Genomic DNA, 27943 nt, shown 5'->3' with positions numbered 1-27943 from the left:
ATGAGCCATACACAGGTTCCACACAGAGCCTTTATTTATTCAATATACACTGATACATAGCTTAATAGTACCATGCGGGTAAGAAAAATGCCTCTGGGTACAGTGGGTGAAATATTATCTTAAGGATGGAAAGTTCCAGACTTAGTTTCCTAAAAATGGCCTTATTCTAACCTCCGATTTAGCGCCATCTACAAGTACAGTTGATTCCAGAAAATGTAGTCCTAATCAGTACAGAAAGGATGGTAAAGTTATGAGGCTGGGATAAGTACAAAAACATATTCTAACACAAACACCAGCTAGACTTCATGATATAAGGAACATACAATATATGGCAGGACAGAAACAGGATCTTTGTGTTGCTTATTTATTGATAGAGCAGTTAAACAATAAATAATAGGAATTATAGTAATAGCATAATGAAAATTCACAGACATGTTATATGATGAACAGGCTATTGCATTCTTGTCCCCCCATCACAGCCCCTGAAGTTCCAACAGGTATGAATTTGTATTACATGCAAATGTCACACCATCGACACTGTGCCATCACTTCCACCAGCGGCAGAGCAGCGGGGTGCTCACTAGGACTTCTCATCACGCTTCTTCTTCTGGAACTTCCTGAAATGGGACTGGATGGCGACCGCGGCCTTTTCGGTCTCTGGGTCGTCCATGTCGATGTCAAAGTCCTCTGGCACGTTCGTCTTGGAAGCATCTGGAAGGAAAAGGGAAAGAGAGGTCTAACTCATTGAATGCATCAGCCAGGTGAACTGACATTCACTAAAACTCACCACTAAACACTGACTGGCTGATCATGGCTTAGCAACAGTAAATAGGCACGACACATCACTCAGTGTTTGGCTTTTCCAAATGTTTAGGTGTAGGCATGGGGCTGCAGGTCTTCAATATTTCATGAGCTGTGAGGATGCATCCAGCTTTAGCCTGACTTTTTCCCACAACATCCTGTAGGTAGCCATATATTGCATATTTAAGGTCCCTTTGTCAGAGACTGCAAATTTTTAGCAGTTAGACAGTAAAATGCTAATGTTTCTCATAAACATTGACTCAAAGGCACCAAGGCATAAAAATATTGAATTATTACCTAACGTTTTGTAGTTAAATACCACTAAATCAATTAAATGCAAAAAACAGGCAAAAAAGGATCAGACACAACAGATCAATAGCTCACGATGTCAGCGAGATTAGCCTTCGATCGATTAAAATGTGTTATCTGGCGTTACTGCTTTGCTGTAATGCTTTGCTGAATTCATCGTTAAAGCATGTTTCACTATCATGCAACAGCTCATGTCACCAAGAATAAAAAGTCAATTAGCTGTTTTTGTCTTTTTATTTTCACAGAAATTAATGAGTTCTCTAAAAAACTCTGTATGAAGTTATTCCATTTGTCTGGCTGACAACACACAGGACGACACACATTGCTCTGGCTTGCGTTTGATCAGCAGAGCCAAGTGTAGGGAAAGATGACAAATACTAACAGCACATGCACAGAAAGGCAACTCGTATTGACTGTGCAGCTAATCCTCAGGTTCCCTTGGGGTGGAGCTGAGTCCCCCTCTCTTGCTGCTCAAGGAGGAAACTAACTGCTGTGTCAAGCTGATCTTTGAATCCTGCATTAATTGATATTGAATTTTCCACTTCTCTAATGCTCACTATTTTCATTCAAGCAGCATTAGCTACCGAGCTCTGGCGTCTGCCTTGTCAACAGCACACATGTTAATAATCCAACTTTTTCATGCAAATTTATTTTTCATTCATCTGTTGAAACCCATACAAACTAGTCAACTTGTTTTAAAAAAGGACGTTACCAATCTAGTGTTTTTTTTATTACTATATTTATCACATCGTCACACTAATAGACTAAAAACTGCATATTTGCTGAAAACAAATGAGAAATGTGACATCAGGGCTAAGTGTGGGACAGTTATGCAAGAAACGTAATGTCACTTTAATGTAATTGTGAAAAGTGTGAGCTTCTTATAGCCATGCTAAATTCATAAATTCACAAAGTAATTTTTATTTCTCTAATAAAATCACCAGACAATGAAAGGTGTATTACTTTGGCAACATTAAGTTTACATCCAACAATGGTCACATTAACAACATTTAAGAGTCAAATATGCTGTTTATCAGTTCAGGTTGTCAGTAATTTCAGTTTTGTTCTCAGTTATGTAGGTGCTGGACATGTTTTTTATAACTAAACCAACTGATCAAGTTTAGTTTTGTGTTTCAGATGAACCAAAAAGGAACCATGTCATCACGCTGACAAAGACTTTGAGTTCTGAGCACAGATTTTCATCATTTTTTAAAAGACAGGAGGCAGTGGCTGAATGTGACAATGACGGATCATTCTCATCTGTATTAGGATTCATCTTCTCCTCCACACACATAAACATACACAAAATGGATTATCAAACCTATTACCTCTGGCAGCACTTTCAGTGTCCCTGTCTTCACCTAATGGGAGTGTAATATCTGCTGTCAGAGTGTCGTTTTGGATCATCGTGAATGTGCTGCCAGTGAAAAGGAGAAAATTTTATTTGTGGTGTTGGTGTGTGGTAGGTGGTGCTTGGTTGGTGCTTGTTGCCATCCTTGTCTTTTAAAGGTGCTGAGAAGTCTTATAGATTTCACAGAGGACAAGATGCATTAAAAAGGAAGTTTTATACCTTGAGACAATGGAGACAAATTTTGAAAATTAGACTAAATCTCTGTCCCCAAATCAGTGCCATATTATTGCTTCCTTTGAAAAACCTGTGTCCATATAACAATAAGATTTACAGATGACTAATTTGGTTATTGTTTAATTGTTTTCTAAGTAAAATGTTAAACATTTAGAGGCTTTGTATGATAATAAATTGAATTCTTTTGGTGTCACAAATGTTATGGCTTTTCTGTGAACTGTTATTTCCCCACCCAGGCTGCAGAGGTCACTCTTTCCCTCTGACTCCTGTTCCTCTGCTACTTCTTCTTCTCTCATTACTTAGTCCTGATTTTCACACCCACCACACCTGTTCAAAGTTTTCCAGGACTTCCTGTTTTCCATGTGCAAACTCATTTATGGACTTTTGGATTTCTGGATTTCTGGATATGGACTTTGTCAGTTTTTGTATGTTTTCATCTTCTGTTTCAACCTCTGATTAGATTTGGACTTCACCTTTGGTTTTCCCTGCCTGATCTTGTCTGCCTGGACCCAAAGTAAGTTTCACCTGTTATTTAAAAAACAGCCTGAATGTATCTGCCACTTATCTCTGCACTTGTGCTCCTTTTTGCTCCTTTTGCTGATTCAAGCAAAAATCTTTTATCTTATGAAATTGGTCATTTAGAAAATTTCTCCCAGGTAATTTATGTTTTACTTACAAAACACAAAATGGCTCTGATTATCAACCCTCAGTAAGCACAAAGGACAAACTGTGTCTCTAATACATTTTCATTCAGCTGTAGGTCAATCAGCTTTTCTCTGGTAAATTAAAATGGCAGGACCCCTGCATTTATCGGTTCAACAGAATTGAATATTATAATAACAAACTACTTAAACTAGAGGATTTTTCATGTGTCTTGTTAAGTTGTATGTTAATGCCACTTCATCTTGTCATTTTGCTGCTCCAAAGGCAACTTAAACCATATAACAAACACATACATTTATCAGGAGAGAGGCAGTGCTGTTTCTCTAGTGTCCAACATCCATTTTAAGCTGAAGATCTGGACTCAACGGCATCGTGCATGCTTTCAAAAGATAATTGTGCTTGGGTGTGTGTACAGTGTAAAAGTTTATATATTTATGTGCATAGAATTGTGTTTATGTGTGTGAGAGATTCCTGTTTGTATGTTTACAGTTAAAAGTCAGTGTGTGAATGTCAGGAAAACATCGGTAACCCCTGAGGCCTTGAAACACTAGAAATGCAGGAAAACATAAGAGCGGTCGATACACAAATACACTGGTTCAGTATTGATTGGGATTGTGTACTTGGTTTTTCATTGTGTGTCATCTCTTATTTTGCCATGGGGAGGAAGCATCTGTATAACTTGCTTGGACATAGTGAAAACATGGGCTCTTCAAAAACCCGCAGAGGAAATACGTGGTTTCTGCTCTTTCTAGTGCTGAATGCTTCTGAAACAGCGATACCATGTGCATTTACTAACAATATCTGACAGAATAAAACGAATACATTACAGTTATAATTGCGTACAGTAACACTAATTAAAAAGTGTGTAGAAAATGGGTCATCTTCATCTGAGCGCTTGTCTCAAGCTAATTATAAAAGGATGACTTTGATCTCTAAGGTGAGCCAATTTTAAAATTGTCTGTGCCTGTTTGAAATAAGGTGGAAGGTGCTGTTGGTGTAGTAAAATCTCCGTATAGTTCATGACAATTCTCAGCAAGCTTAACATTTACATAAAGAAATGGAGCAGTTCCACTTGCTGTGTTCCACAGGACTAAGTGGGTGACTATTTCCTATTACTGTTCCCGTCAGTGTGGTTTGTAGCAGTCAGTCCATGCTGCCATAGCTGCTACAGTGCCTGGGCTAATCATAAGCTCAGTGAACATGTGGAGCATATGGCCCAAACACACAACATCTGGACTCAACCATGTCAAACAATGTCAGAGAAGTGAGAGGCGTTTTAGAGGTGTCTATGACGGTGTTCTGACCAACATGCAGTTACTCCAGTTCTGTATTTAAGTACAGTTGATGGGTATTTGTGCTTTACATGAATATTTTTATTATTTTATTTCATTTTACTTCTGTTCCAACACTTACATCCTGTAAACCTCACCAATCTGCTGCTGAGTTTCTATTCTTAACACAAATATCAGTCAGTTATTCATTTACATTGACAGCTTCTTTAATTTGACTTTTCTGAGCACTGTTAAGTTACTATCAGTGAAACTCAATACATCCTGCAAATTGAGGTATTATACCCTTTGAGCTGTTGAAAGTATTTTAATGTGAAACATTATATACTTTCTTAAGCAGAAGTGACAATAAGTGAACGGAGAATGAAAACATAATTTCTGTTAGACAATAGAAACTCAGAGTAAAGTGAGTATGACGAGACTGCATTATATTATACTGTATTTTTAATTATATGCAATTTAAGTAAAGAGTAGCTGTAACTACTATTTAAAATGATTATCCAAATAAATAATGCATGATGAGCATCAATTGGTTTTTGATAATTGCCTGTACTTTTATTTAGCATGACAATTTATTTGTAAAACAGTGTTTTCACCTTGGTCCCCGACTGACAAAGATTATTATGTTAATTTTAGCAGCATCTTGTTTTCTTTCTTTCTTCTTATAGAATAATCAACATCAGCAGTGAGTCTTTCCTGGGTCTTAAAGTAAATAGAGTCATGACACAGCAAGGTGGAAGTGTCCAATTCAATTACACTTTCAATAAACTTTCAACTTTTAATCTTTTGCGGTTATCTGCAGACAAAGATAATTTCCTCCAGCTTTCCTGGTAGTGCTGTAATCAGGGAAACAGCTTTGGCTGCATGACTAAGGTGCAGCACAGTTGTATTTACATGTACCCCCCCAGTTCAAAATGAGTTTGAATGAATATGAATACATCAATCACTCCTTGGCTGCCCTTCAGCCTGCGAGAGCCTTTAAAGACCGTGTTCTGCTGTGCGTGCGTGCGTGTGTGCGTGTGTGCGTGTGTGTGTGTGTGTGTGTGTGTGTGTGTTTGTATGAATGTAGACTGCGTACTTTGCCTTTGCTTCTTTATTCTTAAGTGAATAGAAAGTGTGTTAAATCCTACAGGCAGTGAAAAATTAGTCTCCTGCAACAAGGTGTCTCATCTCACCCAGTTGCTTTAGGTAAACTGGATCCTGTTAATTGGCACTGGTGAATAATGTTGCTGAACAATGACTCTGTTATTATTTTCAAAGTGGGTCAGTGCTGCATTTTCTTACATGCTTTGGAAGCAGATTACTGCCTGTTTTTGAGATGAACCATTTATTCAAGTTGAAAAATGATTAGACTATTTGAAAAATTAATGATTAACTAGATTTTTGTAGGCTAATCTTATATCTCAATTGTCACAGCTGCCTGATGCTTGCATCGAAAAATGAGATGATGAGTTGCCAGTTCATTTTTTGACCTTGAAGGCCTTTTCAATACAGTGTTACATCAATTTTAAAGGCAGCTGAACCACGTGCACACCCACTTTGTTCAAGGTTGCATACAATAATAACTTGGTATTTGACTGTTCTGATAAGTACATGGTTTTTCCTTTGACATTTCCAACACTTTTGCTCTTTAAACAACTAAATGCATTTATGTAAAGGCCTATCAGTTTGTGGAAGAATCAGTTTTTTTGCTGCATTAGTGTTGCTTTATTGCAAATTGTTTCCTCTTTCTTTAAATCAATTATGTATAAATTTATTGAAAAAAGTACAGACCACACTATTTTGTTAAATCAGTATAGTTAATTTTTCTCGCTTTCAAGTAATAATCTGGTCCCAAGTCAGAGTGACAGACCAAATCACTGGCATGATTTATACAAGTGAAAGCAGGTACGATATTAGTTTCTCGATGAGTCTTTATTTACTTCACTGTGATAGGTTTAATGACAGAAAGCTCAACAATAAACATGATTTGTAATGCACTTGGTGCACGAAGCAGATCTTTATTTCCCACAGGACCAAAGGGATACAGGTAGTCTATCTCTGTTCAGGGAGGCAATCATCAGAGAGTTGGATTTATAGAAGCTGGTGGTCATCTCAGTTGTGTCTCCTGGCACTGTATTATTTACCCAGCTGAGTCAGGACTTTAAAGATCAGAGCAATCCAAAGCTTTGTCAAGTGATTTATATAAAAACTGTAAAGTGGTGCAGTATATAATGTCTTTGAAATTTACTAAATTAGCAAAGCTGAATTGCTACAGTATGTAGCCAGACGTGCTATGAATTCTTACAGGAGATGGTATTTTTGGTTTCAAAGGTGAGTCACTGCTGAAAAATAATAATGTACAACCTCATAATTATTTGCACTGCTCTTGAGCTCATGTACTGTAGACCTGCTGAAATAGACATGACTCCAGGGCTTTGTACTCTCAGACAGAAATGAAGAAATGTGACAGAAAATGAGACATGAACTATAAATTCTCATTATAAAATGTTCTCCATGACATGTAAATGACGTTACAGTGCCCTGAACTCTTGTCAGAACATGATTGGATAAGATGCAAAACCCTGAGGTGTGTGTGCGTGTGTGTGTGTGCGTGAGTGTGTGTGTGTGTGTGTGTGTGTGTGTGTGTGTGTGTGCGCGCGCGCACGTGTGTGTGCGTGCGCGCGCGTGTGTGTGTGTGCGTGTGTGTGCTGATGGCAGCCATCCTTCTGACCCTGTTACTGTCAATCAAGTGACATGTGCCCTTTAAGGCTCATCTTAAATACATGAATCATCGTTTACTGTAAGCTCTGGTCCACTTAGCCTCCCTCTCTCTCATCCTCCCCACCTCCATCATTCTCAGTCTCTGTCTCCCTTAACTTTTAAGTTCTCATCTTTATTTTCCAAAATTATGTAAAGATCAAAAATGCTTATATAACTCCTGTTTCATCTGAGGTCAGTTTGTCTCCGATATCACTGAATCATAATATTGCTGATGAAAATAAGTGTCTAAATTAAATACCAATGTATCACATACATTAGTTTTTTTTTTTTTTACCTTGCCCTCCAGATGTCTTGTTGTTGCCAGCAGCTGCTCCAGATCCTTGTCTCTGCAACACAAAACAACAAAACAGAAAAGTTTTATACAGGACTTTTTCTTCAAAATGGAATCCACCCGACTACAGCACAATAGACACTTTCCCACAAACCTGCCATCATATCCAACTGAGTTGAATACATGTCACTGCTCTGTGCCCTTTGCTAATTAAGCCTTGTCCCCATGATTGTTCTGACATCTACAGGGGGCTGATCTGCCACATAATCTGCAAGCAAGCTCTCTAAAGCCTCCACTCTGGAGGGTTTTAGCTGGTCGGGCTCACATATTCCAGCTAGAAGTGACTCTGCAGGGCCGTGTGACAGTAGAAAGGCCTAAAGACAATATACACGATGACCACGACTGACACAGTGCCCGAGGTTTTGTCTGTTATTATGACGTGGCACTGTGATGCTACAGAGGTCAGAAGAATTCTCAGTTGAAGCAAAGCAAATGACCAAATGACCTAGTCTGTACTGTACTGTATGTTCCATTGTCCTCGTTAGCTAAGTACAGAGTGGGAAAAGTCCAGACGTAGGCAGTTATGCAAGCTGTCAAATATATCATCAAACATGCTCAACTATTTTTCTGTCATACTGTGAGGGCTCATTTTACCTATGTTTTATGTCAGCCGTGTGTGGAGTGTACCCCACCTCTCACCTAATGTCAACCACCAATTAGCTCCAACCACCCAGTGACCCTCAAGGATAAGTGGGTATGGCTAGTGGACATCTTTTTCACTCCACTTTACAAGACACAGAGGTGTTAAGTAAATTCATGAGCAGACTGGTGGATGTACATGAGAAATCCTAATGTATGAAAGCTGCAACGATCTCAGCATCGCCTGAAAAACAAAGCCAGGTACTGCACACTCAAACACAAATACATTTTCAAACACACATGGTGCCAGCACATAACAGTCATTTTATCCTTGTGTACTAATGTAGCCCATTTATCTGAATGTGTTCTTATGCCTCAGTCATTTATTAGCCACACAATATTACCTTTGGGTTCCAAACACACTAATTTCCCTCTTATTAAACTGCAAATAGCCACTGGGCTCCAGAGAAACAGCAAATTGACTGTGTTAATGTGTGTATTCCCCAAATCTTCTGACATGATATGAGTTTATCAAAGTGTGCTAAAAATAGAGCTCAAAGACTTTCAACACTCACTCAACATAAACTTTAAATTCATGATGTAAGAGACAAGAGAGCAGCTGGTCATCTGAGTACAGGTGTGACACCTCATCACAATGAGCAGATTAGGTTTGTTTATTCAAAAAACAGATCCACAATGTGAGCATAGCTATAAACTTTACTTGTTTTACTTACAGGCCAAATACCTGCACATAAAGTACAGTAGTAGTCAGAATACTCATTACCACTTTTACTGTCTACATCTTAAAATTAAGATCAAGTGAGCTTTGGCCCTACTGCCCCATGGGAAGTTTCTTTAGTCTTTATTGCTTTAAGATACAGGAACAAATTTCCAAAAAATGTATGAAACTAGTCAATTTCATATGGACATTTTAAAATGATCTGTACTATTAATTTTTTATGCAAGAAATGTTATTTTTAGGGTTCAGTTACAGACATAAATGACTTGATAAAATGAAGATTTGTTGCAGACCTTTCACCAAAGTGTTAAGTGCTAATGCAGCTAAGAACCCGATGTTATCAAATGATCCTCTTCTTTGCTGCTCCACTGTATGAGCCATCCTAATTAATTCAGCATTAGCTATCCACGTTATAACGGATGTCCCCAGGCCTGTGTGTGGGACTGACTTGATGGCCCATTTATCTTTACACCCACAACCAAAGAGCAGGTGGGTTTAAGCAGAGAGAGGGAGTGCAAAAAGTCCAACACTTAGTCACTGCCACCAACCTCACTAAAACATTCAGTATGGCTATGCATTTTAGAGGATGTTAGGAGCTTGAAATTCCCACTGCAATCAATAGGTGACACTGAAACTTGGCAGATCTGGGAAACAAAGTCTCTTACATCCATCCATCCATTATCCATACCCACTTATTCCTATTTAGGATCGTAGGGATCTGCTGGAGTCTATCCCAGGTAACAGTGCTAATCACCAAGCCATCATGTTGCCCAGTCTCTTACATGTATATGAAATTATTGCAGGAATTATCGTGTCGCTGCATAGGTCATTGCCAGGGTGTCAGCTTCTGTTTTCATATGCACAGCTGTGATGATGTTCTTTTCTGTAGTGGAGAGGAGGATCAATACCTCCCTCTGCAGTTAAGATGTACTTAGACAAACACTGGCACTGAGAAGATAAATGACCAGAATCAACATGGTGACCGCCTCCTTTTGTCTGGGGAAAAAAAGGAAAATTAGAGAGAGGGAGGGTTAAGCCTGCAGAGGTCCAGTAAATTACTAGTCTAGCTCTGTCCAAAGGCAACAGAAATCACCCCATGAGCAGCACAAAACCTGGACTTTAAAAAACAATTTTTGGTAAATATCAAACATGTTTGACATTTAAGATTACTTATCAAGGAGGTTTTGCCAAAATACCCCCAATAGCAAATGAAAGCAAGCAGCCCGAGGAAGCGTCACCAAACATGTCAGCACATCACAACACCACCCGATTGAAAAAGACAACAAGCTTGCTGAATTATAGCAACATCAGACATGGAAAGGACATGGGTTACAAAGTCATGTTTGATCGAGCAAGTTTCTGTAAAATCTCATGTCTGTGGAATCGCCATGAAATCAGTACTGCAAACAGGAGGTGTGTGTGGTCTCCCAGTCCGGTCAACTAGTCTAGTGTGTGTGTAGTCAGCCAATCCAAGTTGATTTTATTGATTTTTTGCTGTAAACTACAGTAGGTAGAAATGGATGTGCTGACCACATGTATGGGAGTGTGCCCATGTTTGTGCTTCTGTGCCAGATCAATACACCTTTAGAGGTGCTGAGAGGTGGACTTTGAAGCTAACCACCAATTGGCTCCAGCCTCATGTGTTATAAAGTCAATCTTTTCATTTCAGTCAATAAAACAAATATGTACTCTATTTCAGGAATATGAAGGCACAGAAAGATCAATAAAATTACAGTTGTTTAAATGGCTTTTAATTTTAATATTCTTCCACAAATGGCCACTTCATCACAGTCTGTACTTTATCTTTGTAGCTAGTTTTTGTTTTTTTTACCCATGTTTTAAGTGAGGCTTGAGATGACCTATGTGTGTTTTGCAAAGGGAAGCGCTGTATAATATACATATTATGTATTATTATTAGATTGTAAGCATTTCATATGGATTTTTGCCAGCTTTAACAAATTCAGAGGGAAAGCACTGGGGAGTCGGCACAGTAACAAAACGCAGAAAGAAGATGTTTCATTTAAGTAGCATGTATCTAGCTGGCTCCTGAGGGAATTAGCTCCAGCTTTCACAGTTATTTCCCTGCTTGTTCAAAGGTTTCCTATTTGCTCATGTCAGAAGAGTTTCCATGCTTTAATAGCTGAAAAGTCGAGAAGGTCTCGTGCCACGTGTCCTCTTTTCTGAGCTTCTCTTTCTGCATTATTAATCCATTGCTTTCAATGAATTTCAAACAGCATGCGCCTCGCTTTGATGCTGGGGAGAGGGCTGGGTGGTGAGGGGGTTTGAAGCATCCTCACAAGCTCAGCACAACATGCCAGTGCCTTTTGGGAAGAAATGTTTAATTTGAGGCTGGGCTTTGATGCAATTCTGAATTTTCTTTAACAAAAACTCTTGAAGTTACTGGAAGTGTATAAGGTACAGTACATGCACACAACACTGCAGTTTATGTTTACCTGTCATGCATGTCAGGATGATACGTGTTGGCTCTTTTCATTTGTCTATCAGGAGAAACCCAAAGTGGGGCAACTTTAGTAAATTGCTTTGTGGTGATTAACAGCACAGTCACACAGCTGAGCCTCCCTGCAGCTCCAAACAAATACCAGAGCCAGGTAACCAGCACTGTTTTGCTCTTCCCTGTTACTAATCCCAGTTCAAAGAATAGAGCTGAGTCTCTCCACCAGCCTCTTCTAATGGCCATGAAATGAACTAGTGCCTGAGCTTGAACTCCCAAAAACTTCAGCTGACTGCTCTGCTTCAGCACTCACTGGAAACAAAACTGCCCTCCAGCTCATCTGGTTGAATTGCTCATGTATGTTTTGGAGATATCGCATTGATGTAATATTGCAGCATTGTTACAACGAGACTGATATTGTATCACACACAGACCAACTGCAAATACAAACACTAACACAGGCCTATAGGTAGATTCAAGGGCATGAAAAGCAGCGTGATCTGTAACTTTCAGAACAATGTTCTTCATGGTCTTACTGGTTTTACAGTCCATTTGAGCTGATGTCCACATATAGATATTCACACATGATGCACCTCCTCTAATGCTTTTGTTAAATAGCATTAGAGGATAGAGAATAACCTTGTAATTTCTGAAAATCACTTTATCTTAAAAGCATATGGGCTTTCTTCTGTTTTTGGCTTGATGTGCACAGTAGTGTAAGTTACAAAAATTTGCTGACCATGGTGTTTATTTTATTTTTTGCTGCTTCTGATTATTTTTCCGTTGCACTGGTTCTAAGATAAGAGGCTACAATGAATGATTATAATCTATTGGTTACTTTCTCACTGAACTGATTATGGTTTTAGTCTGTGAAATGTACAAACAGTCAAAAATGCTTATCACAATTTCCTAAGGAGATTTGAAAAATAATCCCACTTCAGAAGCTGACTGTTTAATTATACTATACGTTGTCATTTTTCTTGTCTATTGACGTTTGTTGCTACTTCAACTTGTTTCATTCAATTTTGAGAAAAAAAGTGCCTATTTAATCACAGTTTATAGGATTAATAATCCAGAAACCACCAGTCTGTAGTTAGCACATCACATTTCTGTCTGTGGCTTTTGTAGTTCTTCACTTAGCATCGAAACAGGAAATAATATTCTATCATAGAGGAGCTCATTTGCACAATTTGAGACTGAACACATCTAGTGAATCTTTGAAATGCGATCATTGTAAAGTTTGGTCCACCCATCATAAAATACCACACTGTGGTGCCTTTGAAACCTTAAATATGTCCTCTGAGATAACATCACCATAGATCTAAGCTCTGCTTGGCCATGATTATCACCGTGTTACTGTGTGCACACAACAGGTTCCATAGGGATTAACAGGTTACAACTTGGCTTAAATTCAAGATGTGACCTGAGGCGATTTTGTTTATGGAGCTCAGTTTAGCAGAGGTGATGAGAAAATATAACTCTCCCGGGGGCAGGGAAGAGAGGAGGAACCAATACGGACGAGCAGCTCTGGAACTGCAATAATAGTAGCTTTAATGAGTGAGATTACTGAGGGGGAAAGGGGATATCCTCACTCTGCAGATAAATCTGCACATAAAAACACACACACTGACAAATTAGACCTGTGGAGAAAACATACACACACAATTTCACACGCCACAAGGAACAAAAACAATTAGATGAGAAACTAATCAAGCAGAAAAAAAGACAGTAATTACATGACGTTGACAAGGGAGAGAGACAAAGCACAAAGATACATATTGTGTTTCTCATTAATCATTAAGACTCAGAGGACCACAAGGTCAACAAACATTGATTTGATGTGTGTGTGTTTGTGTGCTTTTAGCTGAAATACACAAACACAAACAGCAGAGCTACTCTAGCATATTTTCAGTAAACTCCATAGTGGCTGCAGCAGAATTTGTGCCTCAAGGCTTTCAATTAGGTTGTTCTAGAAGAAAACACATATATATACACACATATACAAGAACACAGGCACTCTCACAAACACCGGGTGAGTCTAGCAGAATAACAGTGTGTACATACTGTAAGCACGTAGCACAACAGAGAAATGCAAATGTATTTTATCTTGATTGGCCATTCATTGGGGAAGGGAGAAGGAAGACAGCAGACGTTTTCAGAAAGAATCCTTTAAAATATCCACCTCCTTTCATTCTGCTGTGAGCAAACCTTTATTTTCCTCTCTGAGCCAAACTCTGTTATCGGACCAGCATAATGGGATGCTGGAGTCAAGCCCTCTCTTTCCATTTGACTTGTGTTTGCTTTTCCATCTTATACGTGTCTTCACACCTGCCGTAAAATCAGGCCTGCTTTCTCAAGTTTCGTCTTCATGTGATTATACCCAAATAAAACTGATCCACATGGGCATGCAGCTTAAACTAGTTTGGTTTTCCTCAATTTAAACTAGTGTAATCCTGCAACCCACAACTAATTCAAAGACTTCATGTTTTTTGCATAGATGAGCTTTGAATTAAAGGTGCAATGTGTAAAAAGACACGTTTTCCACTTCCATGGTCGACACGGCTGCTAGGAGCTGTGGCCGTAAGGTCTCGGGTTCCTGTCATGGTGGCAATCCCCTAACCCGGTGGTGGACTCCGGAGGTAAGAGATGCCGTCAAGCTGAAGAAGGAGTCCTACCGAGCTTGGTTGGCTTGTGGGACTCCCGAAGCAGCTGACGGGTATCGCCGGGCCAAGCGTGCTGCAGCCCAGGCGGTGACGGCGGCAAAAACTCGGGTATGGGAGGAGTTCGATGAGGCCATGGAGAAGGACTACCTGTCGGCCCCGAAGAGATTCTGGCAAACCGTCCGGCGTCTCAGGAGGGGGAATCAGCGCTCTACCAACACTGTTTACAGTGGAAGTGGGGAGCTTCTGCCCTCGACTTGGGATATTGTCGGACGGTGGAAGGAATACTTCGAGGATCTCCTCAATCCCGTCAACACGTCTTCCATAAGGGAAGCGGGGGCCTATGCCAGGGTGCTGGAGAGGAGGAGCCGGCCAGTGGTTGAACCTCAGATCCAGGAGGAACAATGCGGTTTCCGTCCCGGCCGAGGAACACTGGACCAGCTCTACACCCTCTCGAAGGTGCTCGAGGGTTCATGGGAGTTTGCCCAACCAGTCCACATCTGTTTTGTGGACTTGGAGAAGGCATTCGACCAGGTCCCTCGTGACATCCTGTGGGAGGTGCTCCAGGAGTATGGGGTCCGGGGCCCTTTGCTGAGGGCTATCCGGTCTCTGTACAAACGGAGCAGGAGCTTGGTTCACATTGCCGGTAGTAAGTCAGACCTGTTCCTAGTGCACGTGGTGAAGAAGGAGCTAAGCCGGAAGGCGAAGCTCTCAATTTACCGGTCAATCTATGTTCCTACTCTCACCTATGGTCATGAGCTCTGGGTCATGACCAAAAGGACAAGATCGCAGATACAAGCCGCTAAAATGAGCTTCCTCCGCAGGGTGGCCAGGCGCTCCTTTAGAGATAGGGTGAGGAGCTTGGTCACCCGGGAGGAGCTCGGAGTAGAGCCGCTGCTCCTCCACATCGAGAGGAGTCAGTTGATGTGGCTCGGGCATCTGTTTCGGATGCCTCCTGGGCGTCTCCCTGGGGAGGTGTTCCGGGTATGTCACACTGGGAGGAGGCCCCGGGGAAGACCCAGGACATGCTGGAGGGACTATGTCTCCCGGCTGGCCTGGGAACGCCTCGGTGTCCCCTCGGAAGAGCTGGAGGAAGTGGCCAGGGGGAAGGAAGCCTGGGTATCCCTGATTCGGCTACTGCCCCCGCGACCTGGCCCCGGATAAGAGGAAGAAGATGGATGGATGGATGGATGTGTAAAAAGTGAAAGATTTGAAAACATATAGTGGTGAGATTGTAGACAAACCATTTCCAGGCACGAGGGAGGGTACAGTGCCAATCAATTTCAAAACAAGACAAGATTCCCTGTCTAGAGTCAGTATTTGGTTTGGCCGCTCTGGGCTACTGTAGAAACATGGTGATACAACATGGCCGCTTCTCTGAAAGGAGACCTGCTCCCTATGTAGGTTTAAAAGGCTCATTATAAGCTTAGTAAAGTGCAGCAGTCTGTATTTTCTGGTGATTATACACTTATGACAACATTTATGAATACTATAGTTAATATCTGCTAATAGATTGCTCTAAATATCACACATTGTTCCTTTCTGTTGGCATTTTTAATCTGTTATTGGCCATATACAGTGATAGCCCAAGTTCTTTTATTTGTTTACTGATTAAACAGACAAGCTGCTATATGGATTAGTGATCTCATAGGATTATTTTAGGTAGATCCTGTTACCTCCTGCTTTCAGTCTTTAACCTAATCAACTGCTGACAATGCTGAAAATAACAAATATGTTAATATAATGTCATTCTGACACACTGCTTTAAAATCACAAAGTCGCCATGTCGATTAAATGTCTTGGTCACGCTGATGTGTAGCAACATATCAACACTTTCCACAGATTCAACACACTGAAATAGAGCCGTAGCTAGTATGTGGGGGCGTAGAAACCTCGTTTCCATGACAGTGAGACGTTCCTATCATTCATGGCAGTATGTAACTCAGCAGCTTTTGTCTCTGAGGGGATGTTCAGTGTATGGAGGATGCTGCTGTGCTAAAAGCCTGAACAGTAGAACACTTTTCGTTTTGATCCTCTAACCTCGCTCTTCTCCTGCCTCTTCAGCTCTCCAGAAATCAGCCTGCTCATCTTCACTGTGGGAGTGTGCCGGGAGTGAGTGTGCGTCTGTGGGCGCTCTTTACTACGAGTATGTGTGCAGCGCTGTGTACTACAGACCACTCATCTGTATGAGCTCCACTGGCAGTTACATAAACCATACTGTCATAAAGGCTACAGGGCACACTGAAACGCAGCCAAATCAGTGCTGGGTCAATAACTCCCCACTGCAGATTTTTTGGATTTTCTTTCCTTTGTTAGGCAGCCAGTGCATGTCTGGTTGAAAGTGAGGAGGAAGTGGGTGGCTTTTTACTGTTGCAGTGCACCACAGAGGTCAGTAATTACCATGAAACATAATTACTGACTTTCCCTGGGACCCCTTTTCTCTGAAAAGAAAGGCAGTAAGTTTGGCTGCAGTAATTACAACAGACTGTAAAGGAAGCCATTTGTGAGGCACAGAGAAAAATGAATTAAGGTTAAAATGTATCTAAACTGCCGGTCCACATATGCACCTGGCACATTAGTGTATGTTAAATCCACCTCTGGCATTAGTTTAATTTTTCTCATTAAACTATTTTGCAACAATTGTTACACTACACTACGCTACACACTCTTGAGCCTCGTCCGCTGCCCGTTTTACTGTGGGTTTTAAGAAATGACTTCCATTTTCCACACAAGGAAGGTGGGCTGGTATCTACAAGTCAAATGTGGAGATCTTTTTTTCCTCAGCAGCCCTTGGGGCTCCAGGTAGAGTGAGTCAGTGGGGAAAAAGAAGAGCAGCTGATTTGTCTGTCATAAAGATCAGCTGTTTGACGGTGACTGGCGATGCTGGCGCCTTCACATAGTCTGCCAGGAGAACCACGAGGCACAGAAACGTCCAGTTTCCTCTGTGGAAGCCAGGAATCCTAAAGTGACTCTGCTGAAATGAGAAGTTGTCAGGCCCTGATGTTAGAGATGATCTCTTCTTCCTCTCACACTTTTTTCATATTAACTTTATTTTTTGCAAAGCAGTTGTACCTATTCGCTACTTCATTCCTCATACATACAACCACAATCATTGTCAAAGCATCTCCACATGCTGCACACGCCTGTCACTGTGTGAGACAGTCATTTGTTTTGCTTCCTTCATATTCCTCTGAGGTTCGGGATGAAGAAGGCTTTTGGTAAAACTATGAGCCTGAGCAAGAAACAGGCCAGCTGTCATGCAACCAAGGTGCCATTCCCAGAGAAGCTTTGATCAAACCACTCACATTGACTCACAAACTACTTTTTCTTCTTTTTTTTATAATCTTACATTATTTTGGAGAATTTATGCGATGCGGCACTAAAACTCTCAGTTCACATAATGTGCTCAAGACCAAGCCAAGAAGTACTAATGCCTCTGTGGCACAGAAAAGCCGGAAATCAAAAAACTCCAAATGACCTCTAGAATAAAAAAATCATTTGTTTTCATCTTAATACAGATTGTGCTGTGGTAAAAAAAATACTTTGATTCACAGCAATTTCCACTGAGAGAAGAGGGAGGGAGGGAGTGACACAGGAGGGGAGGAGGGAAAAAACACTTTGCAGCTCCTCTTCAAATTATTTTTTCAAACTCCCGTCTGTTACACAATTTAATGAGCCTTGAAATTGGCGACATCACATTTCTCGGAGTTGCTTTCATTAGTGTGGGTGTCTCCAATCTCTGGGGATTGGTTTCCTCACTTTGGGATCGTATGCCATTCAGCCACAGTGTATTGCAGTGATGAAAGAAGCACCAAACTAACCAGCAGGCCAGTAAATAGATGAGGGAGTTCCCTGTGATCAACCAGGGTTTCGGTTCAATCAGCCAGCTGATTTACAGAAGCAGTGCTGCAGGTCAAAGTACTCCACTCAGCAACAAATTCAATCATGCTGTGTGTGTGTGTGTGTGTGTGTGTGTGTGTGTGTGTGTGTGTGTGTGTGTGTGTGTGTGTGTGTGTGTGTGTGTGTGTGTGTGTGTGTGTGTGTGTGTGTGTGTGTGTGTGTGTGCGTGTGCGTGTGTGTGCGTGTGTGTGTGTGTGTGTGTGCGTGTGCGCGTGCGTGTGTGTGTAGTATTTACTTAAATCACAATAAAACAAATCTTGATGACACAGCAACATTTGTTTTCTTAGAAATCTCCCTTGGTTCAAAAGCATAACTGAACAGAAGATTTCAGTTGATTTACCTAACTAACACAGTGTCTTAAAAACATACACTCGTAAAAGTAAAATAACACAATGTGTCAAACAAACTCTTTATTGGGTTAAATGTAATTGATGTGAAAACCAGCTGTCCTCTCCTACTTTTTGGAGTAGTTTAAGAGAACTTACATTTCATTTTGCATGCCTGGTCCCTCCTGGCTCCTGCTGAAAGCTGAGCGAAAACTGAATTTGAAAATAGACTGAGGATAAACTGGATATTAGATTACAGTCTGCTGATCAAGAACAATCTGTGAATAAGGTAAATTCTAAAACTAAAACTCCATCTGGTAACAAGTGAAGTAGACAGAGTTGAGGTTATTTTTTTAAAGTCAACACTATCACAACGACTACTACTAAATCTTACTTTAACTGTGCCTTTCAGTTCATCGAATCACATCATGGATGAAGCACACTTCCTGACTTTTGTTTCACGCCACTGTTGTTGTCAGGGGGCAGTTTCCTGTAGTTTATTGACTTAACTCTGTTGTGTTGAACATTGAAACACCTCCCTGTTTGTCACAAATTAGATGAAATGTGAAAATCAGTGCTGTGGATCCCCAAAAGCTCCTTAGTCTGTTAATCTGTAATAGCTGATCCATAAGGTTGATGTTTTGGATTGAACGACTGATGTTTTGGCGTCAGCTACTTCATCTGGCCCAACAACACTGACCATTTTGGGCTTGAGCGCTAAGATCCAGACAAACTGTGTTTTTTGAGGAGGTCCAGTCTGTTTGTGGTGACTTTGTTAATTTAATCCAATGCAAAGCTGTGAGGTGGCTCCGCGTGACACACTGAGCACTTGCTACGTAACCAGGCGACCCAGATAGCGCTCCAGTCTGCATTTATGGGCCAAGCAGCAGGAGAGCAGCTTTGCAAATGAACTGAAAAGAGCAAGATGTTCAAATTAAGACCCTAATTATGAGGAATGATGAATCTGTCTGCTCTGCTGTCCAGAGACTGTCAGATAGAAACATCCCTCATATAAACTCACCAAGGAATCAGAATACACTTGAAGTTTGGATACTGTTCAAATAATAGATCCTTTCTCTGTGCTCGGTGGATTTCAAACTAAACACAGTTTGTGTATAGCTTAATAATTAAAATCAAAGTAGAGTGGTAGATGAAAATGAGTGGTGAGGAATTGGTAAAATAGTTGTTTCTGGGGTTATTTTAAGACTTGGCAGCTTCTAGAGTCCGAGTTCTCTGCCACACTCAATGGACATTAAGAATTTAAAAAAGCAGAAGTAGGCCACAGACAATTGAAGCAGAAAGAACATAAGGCCAAAAACCGCCTCTTCTTCTTTCTGTTTTTCAAGCTTCAGAACAAGTTTTTTTTTAATGTCTCTTTTCAAGCGTAAGACAGAGACAAATGAGTTGTTCATCTTCCCCGTAGACATCACCACCAGCTCAGGTTCAGCCACAGAACATCAGGGGTCCAGTGCAAAGAATATGTGTAAAGTGGAAATGACAAACCCAACTAATAGTTGAGGGAGCTCATCAATGCAGCTACTGCAAATTTCTTCCCTAAACTACTCAAACTACACACTGTGCCTGTGAAAAGCCTCCTCTCATGTTTAATTGTGGTTCTGGGGCATTGTCTTACAAAACAGTTCCTCAAAAGCTGCAGTGGATTTCTAGTGACATCTACACAGGGCATGTGTTGGCCCCCGGCTTGTGCTCACTGGGGCGAGAGTGGCTTGTGACTGAGTCGCTTTGAAGAAAAACGGTGATAGAAAAGACCTGCAGGACATAAGAGTCCGACAGGATTTATAATCCGTACCCAGAGTGATAATGTTTTTATTATTTGCTCACAAGCCACCATCATTCCAAAAACACAGTTTAACTTATTCAAGGACTATCAATGAACTGATTTTGTGTTTTGTGTCATAGTGTTTAATAGGATCTTTTATTTAACACTAAATTATGGCATCAGTGTTCAACAGCATAAACAGTAGTATATGCAGCTACTGGGTATTCATTAGGCAGGTTAGTCCCCATTTAATTGTGTGCTAGGATGCTGGATAACAGGTGTTTGCTGTCGGCTCATGATTTATGTCTGTCTCATCTTTTTCCATTAAATCCAAAAAAAAAAAAAAAAGACACCATGCCACACATTTTCTTTTCTACTTGAGCCACTTTAGAAATCTGTATAGCAGTTAGGCTCCATTTAGTCCATAATGGAGAAGAAAAAAAAACGTCATAGATAGACTATAGGGTTGGTGCCTGAGCAGGTCCAGTAAGTGTGGAAGAAAGCTGGTGCAACTGTGAGGTGACCTTCATTATAGGGGTGAACAGTAAGTATACAGTATGTAGAGACATAACATGGGTTATATGTTGTCCTATATTGCAGGTAAAATATGTAATATTCAGGGGGACCACAGGGGTATATGGCTTACAATGGACATACTGTATAATATGACAAATCAATGTATCACTGTCACTTCCTCAACTGCCTGTATGAGCTTTACACATTAGTAATAAATAAATAGTGAATTTCATGTCCCTTTACCTCCTCAAAATACATTTTCTTTTCTGCATTCAGGTCAATGCTTTGTGGCTCATAAAGTCACAGGACATGAGTGTTCTGCAGAATCAAAGATACAGTACTTTCCTGGTTTGGGGTGTTTAAAAAAAAAAACAAAGAGAGAAAGATTTTCGACTCATTATCCAAAATAGCATCTCTGGCTACACTGAATTTGATAGTAAGTAAAAAATTCATTTTGGCTTTTAATTACCATATAGGCTTTGTTTCAGCCGCATAATAAAAAGCCATAGTCATTAAAATGAATCAACAAACTAGACGTAGCTTATGCACTAAAGGTTTGACCTGGAAATCAAACTGCTCCATTGTTCATCACATTTGCTACCAGCTTGTTTTAGAAATACCACCAGCTGTTCTACACTGCTGCAATGTCTGGTTGTGGTTGTCAGTGCATCCCAAACGTCATGAGCAAATTCTCTTTATGACTTGAGCCTTAACAATAAAAGACCTTACAATTAAGCGCTTAAGTGTCCACAGAGAAAAGAGTAGTTTTAAACTTCTTCTTTCAATGAACGCCATTTAATGTGTCACACCCAGTGACTGCAGACAAATACCAATGCCAAGACATTTAAAAAGCAAAAATTGGCAAATTTGTGAATACTACATTCCCGTTATGTAAATCTTTAGTATGCTGCTTGGATATTTCACCAATACATGTAGATGTTTTACATGACAGGAGAGCAGCTGGAAGATAACACAGCCATGTACAGCGTTAACTTCAGATTTAAAAAAGTAGAAAAAAACATACCTGAGATACTTTGCCAGCTCACGTCATTAAAATGACTCTAAGAGCACAGAGTGAGTGTTTGAGAATGAAAACAACACAGGTTATGTTTTTATGTGCCTCTACTAAAAATTTACCATTTGTCCCAATATTCAGACTGGGACTCGTGCAGTTACAAAACTCTTTCTTTAACCTCCTTGCTTATTAGATTGGCCTGCAGTCCCCAAAGTATTTTCCCCCAAATCTGTGGCGTGTGATGCTGTAATGATTTTGGAGGAGGAAAATTTGCAATGTGCAGCAGAAATGTCGCTCTGTTAATGTAGCCCTCCCAACTCGTACAGTGAATGACTGAAACATACGCACCAACATGAGCACGCTGCTGAAATGTTTGATTTATATGATTATGGTTCATTCACAGAGCAAAGACAGCTTTTACACAGAAGTGTTGCCTACTGTCATAGATTCACAAATTTTATAGTTATCAAAATTTCCTTTCATATGTCACTGTCATGTAACAATTAAAATAATCATGTATGATTGATCATTTCATCAGTATTCTAAATGTGTCATAATTTTTCATCCATGTCAAGAGCACAGACTTAAAGAGGATTTTCTGCAACCTGACAGCAAATCATCCATCAGTCACAGGATGAAAGAGCTCTGTAAACACCTTCCAAAGCATTTCACCAAAGCAACAGGCCTAATAAACATGTCAATTTATGTTATTGATTCACTTTACATTGGTTACATTGTGTGTTTCCTCTGCAAAAGGCAATACAAGGCCTGAAAAAACAGGGCCTCATCATCCCTGTGTACACATCCGGCTAATTTATGGCTGCATAACAATCAGACAACAGCAACACATGCATTACAAAAACTGTCGCTTTACTGCACTAATAGTTTCTGTGTGAGCTTGATACCAGTCCAAGTGATTTATGATCCTGCGGTTGAGTAAACTGCAGCTCACATCTTCTTTGCTGTTGGTAAAGTTTGTGCTGGTTGATGGAGTGTGTGTTGATTAGACTCAGGATGGAAACTAAACATGATATGAATCAACATGAAGACACTGAATATGTTTATAGAGTTTAATTGATGTGATCATTATACAATGGAAATAATCAGATTCAGTGTTTAAATTTGCTTTTAATTTGAATATCATTTAGATAACATCTCTTGTGCAGTGACAGCTGACAGTGTGGTTTTGTTTTCAGTGTCTCATCAAAAGTTCCAAGACCATGATCTCTTTCTACACAGGCCTTTGTGTGAAACTGTCCATTGCACTTTTACAGGACACTCGCCTGTAGAAGCAGCATGCTTTCTACTGCTAGTGCAGAGAGTCCACTACAACAGCTGCAACAGACTGACACCAATAAAACACAGCTGTATCTGTGTTTATTTCTGCAATTTTGCATTTTAGGCCTTTACCAAAGCCTGCCAATTTAACCCTGTGTACCATCAGGGTGAAAAGCAATCTGTGTGGTCCATCTGCCTGTTGGACAGTGAACAAGAATGTGGCTGCCAACAGTGGAAGCCGCAACACAGCAGATCTACACAATCTACAAAAGTCCCCTAATCCAGCAGTACATGCTCTAAAGCTGCTTAATATTTGAACATAGGGACGGACCAGTTCCTGTTGTAGGTTTACCAATCTGAAAAGACTAGGGCAGACTTATCTTTTGGCTTTTGCTAAGCATAAATGCAGATTTCTACCCTCATATACACAGTGTGTATTTCAAGGACTAAGCACCTCATGTTACTCATGTTAAAACCAGCTGATGTCAGTTTTTAATGGGATGGAGAACAAATGCTTGAACTCTGAGATAAAGTGTTGCAAGCACCAAAAGCCAAAAAAAGCATTTTCCAAAGTAAGTCCTCACATCAGATTCAATAATGACTAAATGAAGCTTTGTGTCAAACTGCTGTGAAAAATATATCATATTTTGTCTAACGATAAGACAGTGTGTGTGTTCCAGTCGCTACCCAAAGCTCAGTGTCTCTTGCGTAAAATCCCGCAACCCAATTTGATGCCTGGGAGGGTGATGGCGTGTGAAGATCTTAGTCCAGCGTTACAAGACAAATGAAAGATAGGGAGTCAGTGCACCACAGCTAAAGGAAGATATACTGTAGATTAATTCAAAAAGAGAGTGTAATTCAGTGACTGTGTCTCTCCAATAACACAGAGTGATTAGGTAAGCACAGGTGATAAGTGTCCTAAAAAGCTGTGAAGCTATTTGAGACATCTGATTTGTGCTGACTGTTAATGCGGTGACCTCAGTGATACTTCTCTGGCCGAGGTTATTTAAGTCTAAGTACTTTGAGAAATTCCTATCTGTGCTTCAATCGGATTAAACAGAGTTTTGTCAGATTTATGTTTCCTGTCCATGGGGCTGAATTGAGCCAAGCTCAAAGTAAAGCAGGGCTAATTCAAAGTAGCATGAATACTGTGTATGATTCCTCAATGCAGTCGTCCACATAGCCAAAGGCTTTTCTTATCATTTCAGAACTACATCTACAAAGAAACTTGTACTTGCAATAATGATCCAGCAGCCAATCAAGGCTAAGCTTATGCTAATTTATAATTAAGGTAATTAGCAATTTTGAGCAATCCCAGCTGGGGCAACTGGGGCAAAAATTAATAGTATTAAAAAATGGTTATACAAATTTCTAACTGCACATGCACACATGTATGTAATGCACATACACATGCAAGAATGTAAATACCTGCATGTACACATATGAATCTTATTTAAGCCTTTATTCGAACACACTCACCACAACTGTGCTGATACTGATCTAAGAATATCTGACTTCATTTAACATCATCATCAAAGTCTGAGTGAGTGTTACTTCCTCTTGCACTGACCAACACTGGTGAAGTTGCTGTGACAGTTATGCAAAAAGCTGCAGAAACTAGAGACTGGCTGCTGCTATATGAGCTGTATTGGCTTCAAGACGTCTGCGTCATGAGTCAGTAACTGCAGGAAAATGAGAGCAGCATGCAGTTTTGTAGTCCAGAAATACCTGAGAGTCAACATGAGTTTAAGCATCCTTGGAAAATGTTCCATGAACTGTGCAGTAACTTTCTACAAGTAACGTAAACCATAAAAACACACCAGCCACCCACAGGCCATCTCCATAAAAACATCCAGTGATTTGTTGATGTTTTCACATTACCTGTAAATGCTCATCGTGCTGTTTGTGTGTTTATCTTTAGAGTTTTTAACAGTTTACTTCTTTGTTGATGCTATAATTCTACAACCTGGTCTTCTTTTTCTATATTTCATTTGGCTCAGGCTGTGGTGTGTTGTGTTGTGTTTCTGTTTGCCACCCTGTAAAAATACGCAACATCCAGCTGGTGACACTTATCGGTCTGCTCACGCTGTTGTAGTCAGATCAGGGGGGTATCGCACATGCAATTAAGAAAACCAGGATGACTGAAAAAGTGTGGGTCTGTGCATCCTGGCTTAATCTGTTACACATTTGTTGAGCCAGGATGAGCGAATGCAGCTACTGTGATTTCAGTGCTAGACTAACATTTCTTATCGTGCAGCAAACGGTTCCCTTATTGGGGTTTTTAACATCTCCAACAGAATAAAGGAACATGCACTTGCTAAGTGCCATAGTGTTACACAGACCATCTGTGGGACAGTCAGTGAGGGCCCCAAGCTGTCCAGTGTTGTATCTTTGGACCCAGCAGCCTACAGAAATATTGGCTGCCATCACCTGAGAATCTGTACCTCTGAGTCAGATACTAACGGGTCTGACCTGTGCCTGAATGAAAGTGAATATTAACACTCCCTCATCTAAGACATCATCCAACAAAGGACACGTCATTGTGAAAAGGAGACTTGAAGCGGACTTTAGCCTTATGTTATATATCCCACATATTGCCCTTGTAATATATATATATATATATAATATATATATTCATCGAACCTCTGTCAGCAATATGAACAGCAGTCTTCACAAACAATAGCTATATGTTAGGACCTGTTAGGACAACTGAAAATATCCACAGAAAAATCATTTAATTTTGCTAAGTATACTTCAGATTTTTAATTATCAGAAAGCTGCTCTGTAATCTCAGAATCAGAACTATCAGTCAAATAGCTGAACACAGCAGCACTCGGAAAGGGACTGAGTGCAAACAGCAAGCTACAGATTAAGACCAGAGGAAAGTCAAACTCCGACATGATGGTTACTAACCCTGTCAGTATCTTAAACTCTACTATAAACCTAACAAAAAAGTATCAAAGTGTCCTGAGTCAGCCGTTTTCCAGCATCTGGAGCACCTGACAATTTTTTTACACTGTTCACTTGGTTCATTTGCCAAGAGATGTAGAGAGAAGGCCCAGAAGAAAAAAAATCAAAGCTGTAGGAGTAAAACTGTGGAGCAGTATTACCTTGGAGTATTGTATGTGTCGATGAGAAAGTGGGAGGTGGAGGGGGCAAGGGCATAGAGCGAGAGGGCTGCAGTGCTGACCACTGAGAGACTCATCCATCCAGAACATGCTGAGCTGCTCTGCTTTGCTTACTGGCATCAAGTCAAGTTTAGAGACTGAATGACTTTGACTGAGAACTACCCCACTCTGCTCAATACTTGACAAAACATATCAGCTAAGCAGAAAAATCCTCACCCTTCCTCTCCATGGCCTCCTCCTCCTCTGCCTCCTCCTCCTATTTGTATCAGGACCATTTTTTCCCCTAGAATTACGCCTCTTTTAATCAACAGAAGATGGCAGCTATTCTTTACTTTGTGGGTTATTACCAAACAAAAAGGTGATTTCACTGCAGGCGATTCAATTATTTAAAAGCTATTAAAGCTGCTGTTGTGTGTGCACCCTGATATCATATTTTATTAAGGCAGTGGGTGAAAGACTGGTTATAAACAGCTTGCAGGGAAGTATGGTGACGTTTGACACCAACCCATCTGACGGAATGACAGACTGTATATCTGCTAGACTGTAGGATTGGATTTTAATAACACTGCTTTACCATTTCATTGGCTTTTTTTCCTTTTTCCTTGAAGTGTCTGAGGAGGTTTACAGCTGCTGCTCAGGCTTCCAAATTAACCTTTGAGCACATTTATGTCTAGAGTGTAGTTTCTCACTTGACCACACATTTGCATGTAAACACTGTAAAGCGAGTATATACCCACAGATACCTGCACAAACAAAACATGGTGGTTACATGAGCAGGAAAACTCCAGGGCATTTAATAATGAGCTTTATGGTTTGTGCAGAATCATAAGTCTCCATTAAAAGAAAGCTATTAATATCCACCTCCCTCCACTCCAATGAATGAGCTGAACATCTGTGACTGTTTGGGATACAGACTGTGAGCTGTGGGAAAACCTAACAGCAGTTTTCCATTGCAAGCTGTAACCTCCTGTGGTGTTAGATCTCAGATTCCCTGAACAGTTGCCTTCATGCTGAGAACTAAACCTACAGTAATATTCAGTTGGTACAGCCACCTGAGACTTTATTTACCAGTGCTGCCACATACTGTCAAACAAATCACCTGGAAGCCTTTTCACCTGAATCTCTCTTTTCTTCCAATATGAGAGATATTCATTGGTCCTTTTCTCTCATTTTGCTGTTTCTTCAAAATTCAAGAAGTTACAAAGTAAACGCAGTTCACGCCACAGTTTCTGTGCTTCTCCACACTCTATTCCTTTTTTCGCCAGTGCTCCTTCTACTGTATCTGCTGTCAAACCACGCAGCATAAATCAAATCATGACTGAACGTGAAGTCGGTCTGAGCCATTGTAGTGAAAAATAAATGCATGTATCTGTCGTAGCTCCACTACTATAGATAACTAGTCCCCCTAAAGCGGCAGTTAAACCCAGCACTGCTGCGCCCCGGAGTGCCCTACACACTTTGCCAGAGCAGCTGTGCAGCATCTGACACTATGACAGGAATTTCAGCGCTTCAGCAGTAAATGTGCAGAAATTCCATCTGTTACCAGTGTCCGTTGTCAACAGCAGCTCTCCTGCCTGGTAAATCTCTCAATAATATTTCCTTATGCGCATTAGCGCACGCATTGTGCGCAATTGGGTTAATCCCGATGCTTTTTTTGTTTTAAAACATAAACTATTCCTACCTCGCTCATGATGGACCGTAAATGTCGAGGTGCCTCGCCTGCTTCCAGTACGTGAGATGCGGAAAGAGAAGTTTCAGCAACAGTGCCCTTTAAAAGAGTGGCTCGCCGCGCACAGAGAAGCTTTATAAAGTGTTAAGCCCAACTCCTC

The 27943-nt window shown here is 40.5% G+C and overlaps 1 protein-coding gene across 1 annotated transcript; it reads right to left on the bottom strand.

Moving 5' to 3' along the window:
- Positions 1–65: 65 nt before the first annotated feature.
- On the bottom strand, positions 66–27943 carry pcp4b (Purkinje cell protein 4b). Its single transcript, XM_026297764.1, has 3 exons — positions 27796–27943; positions 7685–7736; positions 66–711 (listed from the first exon to the last, which is right to left on the bottom strand). Exons 1-3 carry the CDS (start codon positions 27802–27804, stop codon positions 581–583), a joined length of 192 nt encoding a protein of 63 aa, XP_026153549.1. The 5' UTR covers positions 27805–27943; the 3' UTR covers positions 66–580.

This window comes from Mastacembelus armatus, chromosome 13, assembly GCF_900324485.2.
Source record: "Mastacembelus armatus chromosome 13, fMasArm1.2, whole genome shotgun sequence".
Taxonomy (NCBI): domain Eukaryota; kingdom Metazoa; phylum Chordata; class Actinopteri; order Synbranchiformes; family Mastacembelidae; genus Mastacembelus; species Mastacembelus armatus.
Note: the sequence above shows the minus strand (reverse complement) of the source record. Positions and strands in the feature narration are given on the sequence as shown.